This window comes from Drosophila suzukii, chromosome 3 (assembly GCF_043229965.1).
Source record: "Drosophila suzukii chromosome 3, CBGP_Dsuzu_IsoJpt1.0, whole genome shotgun sequence".
NCBI classification, from domain to species: Eukaryota; Metazoa; Arthropoda; class Insecta; order Diptera; family Drosophilidae; genus Drosophila; species Drosophila suzukii.
In genome coordinates this window covers 78582466-78589332 of record NC_092082.1, presented here as the reverse complement: position 1 = coordinate 78589332, position 6867 = coordinate 78582466, and the positions used below count along the sequence as shown (strand labels likewise).

The 6867-nt window shown below is 43.5% G+C and overlaps 1 protein-coding gene across 1 annotated transcript; it reads right to left on the bottom strand.

Annotated features, from left to right (window-relative positions):
• Positions 1-504: 504 nt before the first annotated feature.
• On the bottom strand, positions 505-6450 carry LOC108018770 (uncharacterized). The gene is made up of 4 exons (XM_017086350.4): positions 6048-6450; positions 2767-2967; positions 1884-2142; positions 505-1506 (listed from the first exon to the last, which is right to left on the bottom strand). The coding sequence occupies exons 1-4, from the start codon at positions 6130-6132 to the stop codon at positions 876-878; spliced, it is 1176 nt and encodes a 391-aa protein (XP_016941839.3). The 5' UTR covers positions 6133-6450; the 3' UTR covers positions 505-875.
• Between the last annotated feature and the right edge of the window lie 417 nt (positions 6451-6867).

Sequence of the window (6867 nt, the reverse complement as noted above, 5' to 3'; positions counted from 1 at the left end):
CATTTCAGCTCATTAGCCCATTGTTGGCTTGCTCTTTTGATTTCCGGCTTTAATTGTAAGTTGGCATTGTTGCATTTAAAGCATTAGCCGGAGGGGCTAGCCATTTCCCCTTCGTTTTCTCGAAATTTCAAGTGTAATCTCTCTTCAATTCAGCGGAGTCTAAACGGTATAAGTCGTCGCGCATGCGCTCCCTTAAGCCAAGCTCTTAACTGATTTTTATTCAACAACCAGTTCTCTTCGAGTCGGAAACCAAATTTAGGTTTTACAGCAGTGAGGTTTTTTCAATCGTCTTTACTAGATTTCAAACAGGTTTTGTCATGCACTACGAATTTTGATTTTGTTAAGCTTAAAATGAACGTATTATACCAAGGTGGTGGATAACAAACTAGCACTTTAATAATATAACTTTAAGAAAACGGCCCTAAACTTAAGTTCCTCATTTTTTAATGATAGTTTAGTAAGTAGCTCCCTGTACTTAACCCTTGAATTCAAACAAAATACACGTTTACAAATCAATATTCTTGTTTTATTGAACACAATACTACAACTAGCTGATCGATGTTGAATGCCGATTGGTTGGTTTAACAGGATGACAGTTCGGGTGGGTGGCAAACATTTGATACAAATATTCGTCTGTGGCATGAATGGTCCGCCGTCTACGCTTCATTTATTCTCTTTTTAAGGCAGGGAAACTACTACAACTCATATGGCAATTGTTGGTGTATTTAAATAAGATTCGCTAGGGTTCCAAGGCGATGGAAAGGAGGGGGGTTTAGATGATGATGGATCCTGGTGGTTGGCTAATGGCACTACACAGTAGCTATTAATGGCCTAATACATTGAGCGGCATTTTGGATGGGGCAGGGACTCTAGATCTAGCCGCGCCAGGTGAGTAGGCTCCATCCGCGACTGGGCTTCTTGGTGCTCGAGGGTTCGGGCTGCTGATCCACCTGCTGGTTATCCTGCTGATTTCTATTATCCTGCCGCTGCTGATTCTGCTCTATATAGGTGCGTAGTATGGTATGCTTGTGTACGGACTTCTCGAACTCGGCCGCACTGGGCCGATACGCCTCGAGCTTGTGCTGATACCGCCCTGCCGACTGGGATGGCTCCGTGGTGAAGGCGTGGCTGCCGCCCCTCGAGGCGCTGCCGAACGAACTGCCGCCGCCGGTCGACGGTGATGATGGTGGGGATTGTACCGCGGCCTGTGGGTTGAACGGGGAGGGATTGAAGGTGGGGGCGGTCTTGGGTCTGGTTGGGTTGTTATAGCTGAACTGGCTCTTGTTAATGTTGTTAGTCGGCGGTTTGTTATTGGCGGTTTGACCGGGGCTGCTGTTGTAGCCGTACTCATACGTTTCAATTGTGTTCGATCCGTAAACGCTGTTCGATGCCGGCGAGGATCCTGGAGCGGAGCAGAGTCCTTGGTAGCGGGACGAGGGCTTCATGCCGTACGTGGAGCACGATGGCTTGCCCACCTCATAGGGATTGTAGCCCACCACGTTGCCACTGCAAGGGAAAAAGAGACAAATCGTTAGAACTTGACTTTAAATAGATTTACCATTTAAAAAGTTAAATTCTCCTGCAATATAAGCCTTTATAAATTGAGCAATCAATTCAACAATAATCAATAAACAAATTTTATCATAATTTTTAAGACCCAATAAAAAGATTTCCTACGGTTTTATTGTTCGCATTGTATAAACGGAACGAATTTTACGGTATTTATACTGAATAAATTAGGTTCTGTTCAAATGATATAGGAAGTTTTTATTGTTTATTATAAACAAGATTTTGAGACGATTAAAATGTTATTAATAATGTTTTCTTTAAAAATGTTACATAACCAAAGAGATGTCTAGACAACTACTATCTGTTGAACTTACCCCGGTCCATAGTTGCAGACGTATAGCTTGTTGTATTTGCTGGCATCCTTGTACTCGGCGTATCCACAGCCCACCAAGCTGGTCTCGCCCCAAACTAGTTGAGAGTAGTGTCCAGTTTTGGGGGACCAGGCATCCCCGAAGGAGTACTTCTGCACCTCGTTAAACCAACTCTGGATGCGCGAGGGGAAGTCACCGTCATCGGCGTCCAGAGGAGCCGTACTCCAGATGATAGCCAGATTCTGGCCCATTGTGAAGCGATCTGTTAATAGGTAGAGGTCACAAGTTAGTATTGATTTAATTTTATACTTTAGGAATAGAATCTTGGGGAATGGAGGTGAGGTGCTGAGCATGCAAGGTTAGTCTTAGTGTTTTATAAGCTCTTCGTGCAGACAGAAAATTATGGAAAATATGATGGATCTTAAAAACTAAACGCATTGAAGTGGCCATCACTTAAACAAATTTAAAATGGTCTTAAAATATTTTCTTTAATTGGTTTATGAGTAAGACTTATTTCCAAATTGTAGTGATTAGTCACTGATTAAAACCAAATGAATCACTTTATAAGTCGAAAACTCTCAAAAGGTATTACCAAGTGATTAATTAATGAAATTCGTTTAAATGGCTGTGAAAGGTGCCATCAAAGTTGATGAAAATAAATTAGACTTTTGGGCTTATACATTCGCTATAAATAACGATGCTAAATCAAAGAATTTTAGTGAAGTCTTAAGTTGTAATGGCCAAACCAATGATCGTTACCGAATCGTGCAGATCTCAAACCGAAAGATACGCGCCACATGCATTGCGCGTATGGGTTCCAGCTCCTGGATTTAAGGTGTGGTATGGGATAGGAAATGGTAAGGATATATAGAATCAGATGACTTACTTATCGTGCGGTGGGGATCGTGACGGAACTGACAGTTATCGGCCCACTTCTGGGCCCGGGCGGCCAGTTCGTCGTCCCAGACGATCTCGCGCATATTCTCGGCACCCGGCTGACCAGGGTAGCGTCCGGTGGCCACGATCTGCCGGAGGCGATTGTGCTCCTGCAAGATGATTGATCTTTCTTCCGTGGTGATGCCCGATGCTGAAATGATTAGGTCGAGATTTGCATAAATTAAGGGGAATTATGGGGGAACATGCATGACAGACACACACAGCTGGAGAATATTATCATATCTATTTTTGTTTGCATTAAAATGCTTGATTTTTCGTAGATTTCTTCGGGCTGGTGTTTCTCCTTTGACGTGGAGATGGGGATGGAGACACGTAGACCAACTCCAAGAGAGCCGGTTTCTATCTAGCTAATATTTGTCGAAATCTCTGTCGTTTTGGCTGCGCCTCACAGAAATCCCAAGTAGAGCCACCAATTTATATTGGCCTAAGTTTTACATATATTTTAATTATTTAAACCCCCCGCCGACATAATATTCGACACTTACGTATGCTCCAAATTGCCGGCTTTTAGGGTTTTGGTTTTATGTAACCAGTCGGTTGGCCGGATCACAAGACACATCTGTGTCACTTTCCTTAAAGCGTTTAAGCTCCCAAATCTGAACCGGTTCTGCGTTAAAGTTTGCCAATTAAAATAGAACACAGAACGAAACGTAGTGGAATAAAATCAAATTAAATGCAAAATGCGAGCAGGCGCGTGCTGCTCAAAGGCGTCAATTAAAAGACGTTAGTTGAAATGCGATTTGATTTAAAGTCAAAGTCAGGGTCCTACAAGGCCTGACTCATGACGTTGCTTTGAAGTGTGTCAGCCAATCAGGCACGAAAAGTGGTTGCAGTTTAAGCCGAATTGCCTCGGGGTGTTAATTACCCCAGAGATCGGTTGAAAATCACAAAAAATAAGGGGCCGAGACGGAAGTGGATCCTTGGGGAGGGCCCCCATTTCATTTAAATAATTACGCGCGCTTAATAATTTTTAATAATTATAATAATGGAGCAGGCGATGGGCGCTGATTGCCCGGCGCGACGTGATAGCATTTAAGCCAGGCTTCCAACTACCAACTTCCAACTTCCAACTTGACCATGGCTTTTGCCGGCCGGTCAAGTGCTGGGACGTGTCTGCCTGTCGGAATCGGATTTAAAGTCAGACAACTTGACGCGCCCCAAAGTTGATCGCTGTGTTGGGTAAATAAATTGGCAGCTTCACAAATATATGGGTCTAGATGTCAATACAGGGGCTTTTGGGGCCAAACAAAAGCCGAGAATGCTAAACACGGCGTTTGCCTCGACTTAATCTTAATACATATACTGCTCAAGGCTGGGACTAAAAATAGCCCATGAGCAGCGATCGATCAGAATCGAAGAGTCAGAAATCAGAATTCAAAAGACCTGGCCCAGACGGAGCTGTCAAATTATGCTACATTTGTATCAATGCGAAAACCGGTAGGCTAAAGCCAAAAACCAGGCCCAGAGCTGTGTGTTTAAGTCGGCACCCAGGCATCAATCATCCGGCAAAGCCTCGAATTTCGCTTTTTTCACTCGGATTTTATATATCAATGCTGCGGTTGCAGCGTCCAGCGGGCGCTATGCTATGCAAATTTGTGAACTACCTTCGCTGACAAATTGCACATAAAGCTGTCGATCAGTTTCCGCTTACGGACGAAGCAAACCGCTGAGATAATGTTGACAACGAAACGTCAACAGCTCGCAGTCATATTTGCTCGAAACGAAAGACTCAAGCAGCGAACTCGTTCGAGGCGCTCAGCCAAATGCCGACAATATGTTAACAAGTGCTTAACTGCAGCGCATCTTGGCCAGGCGTTGACTTCACCTTGAACGAAATATTAAAAAAAGCAGGCAAAATAAAGAGGGCCCAAAGGAATGGGGCTAAAAAGGCAAGGATCGAGAGACGTTGAAAAATAACCGCCGCATTTAGCGCGAGTTAATTTTCATAGTTATGCTTTATGTTTCGTTTCATTTTCATTTATCATTTACTGATTATCACTACACAACTAGCCTTGTGCCCCAACATATTTAATTACATTATTAGCACGGCGGCCTTTTGATTGATGCCGCAGCAAAACGCTTCGGCTTAACAGCCATGATACCGCGATACATATGATACGATGATACCAGTGACATGCGATTAAGTTGGGGTCCCGGTCCCCGAGACGAAACCCCATTTAATTCAGGCGATATCGAAGACAAAAGCATAAAAGCAACCATCAATCAGCAACGCACACGCGCACTATAAAAATGTTTTTCTCCATTTTATTGGTGGATTGGGAATTTTTTGGGTGTTTTAGCGCCGCGTGTGCAGAACAAAGATCATTAAAGCGTTTGTTTTACGGCAACATCGAGCTATTTTTATTTCCATTTCTATCAAAAAATTCATAAGCGTGGCCCATTCAGCTCAATGACCCATTAAAAATCGAGCGATTTGTATAATTTTGCCAGCGCATTTGTGATGTCTGGTAACTTAATTTGTTTACAAATTCTAAACCCGACTTGGTGGGGCAATTAAAACGTCAAAGTCAGTTCAATGAGCTCTTTTTTCACGCCTGATTATTAGACGCCACTAATCGTTTTCAAGGGTTTCTACGAGGCTCCTGCTCTGATCTCATTTGGAAGGGGATTTTAGACGAGTTGAGTGGCCTTTTGGCTGGATGAGCAGTTGACACTTGACAGGTTAGCCACCTAAAATACTTTAAATCCATTTGGGCACTGGCAAATATTATATGATATATTATAAACCCGATATTTGAACCGGTTTCCATCCCGGTCGACGCTTAAGTAATTTGCCGCCCGTGTTTGTCGGTTTTCTAAACTATTCATTATGCAATATATACAATGTTTAAAACTGGAAAATGAAGAAAGGCGACTTGCGTGTCTATTTTTGGTTAGACCTGCCAAACTGGCCCATTAGTCGAAATTTACATACGGGACAAATGAAGCAAAGTTCTCGAGCGCCCCTCGCTGAAAAAAGCGAGCGCAGCTTAAACAGAATGTATGTTTATGGTCAAATATTTGCACTTCACTGTATTCATTCACACATCGAATGGCTGAAACGTGTAGCCAAAATGAACTAGAAAAAAAGCTCAATAATCATGCTAGACATGCCTTGAAATTCTATTTTTTATGGGCTACACCCAAAATCCCTGAGCTGCATATAGAATATTTGGGACCTTGGCTTGTATTACCTATATAAAAACTTACCAATTATTTTTCCATTGCAGGCGAATGCCACTCCGCAGGAGATGATCATGATGGTGGTTAGTAATAGAGCACTTGGCTGCATCATTTTGATTATTATGTAATTTGGGGTTTGAACAACACGTTGATTTATATATTTTTTATTTATTTAGGCACTTGTTTTTATTTTACAAATATAACCTTTTCATAAATGACAGTGTTATATTTGATATTCCATACACTTTAGCTTTGAAATTTTGCTAGAAATTTTTTGTATCACAATTTTGAACGGTGGGCGGTAAAGGAGGTGTATCGCCGTTTGCCAGAGACCGAAAAAAAGAGCGCCACGAAAAAAAGCCGACGACTCCAACTCCACTCTCGTGTACGTGCAGCTAGACTTGAAGGCGTCGCCTGTTTGGTTGACCGCTCGGCGGCGCCAACGTTTTTATACCGCTGATCGGCGGCAGCGGCAGCAGCGGCGGCGGCAGAGGCAGCAGCGGTAGCAACAGGTAAAGAAGCTACCTGATTGCCCGGCCAGAAAAGGTGAGCAAAATGAGAGAGCGACGCACGCAAAAAACGCACATAAAAGCACAAAACGACGCAGCAGCAGCTGCAACATGTTGCTGGTGGATCGACGGCGGCAACATGTTGCTACTGCTACTGCTGTGTCGTTTTGTGTTCTTTAGCCGGCGTAATTGAAGATTGAACTTTATATTAATCATCCTGCTGGTTCGGCAACAATCACTCGCCTTCGCGGTGGGCGTGGCCGCTGGCCAAGTTGGCTGGGAAAACTGCGGAACCCGCGAAAACGGCGAAAACGGCGAGCAGGTGCCCTGCGGGCAGA

Bases quoted from the DNA above. Each gene is read 5' to 3' on its own strand.
- LOC108018770 (XM_017086350.4), bottom strand. From the start codon at position 6,132: ATGATGCAGCCAAGTGCTCTATTACTAACCACCATCATGATCATCTCC. The intron at 2,968-6,047 runs GTAAGTTTTTAT...TAATCATTTCAG, and splicing joins CTGCAATGGAAAAATAATTG to CATCGGGCATCACCACGGAA. The intron at 1,507-1,883 runs GTAAGTTCAACA...TTTCCCTTGCAG, and splicing joins GTCTGCAACTATGGACCGGG to TGGCAACGTGGTGGGCTACA.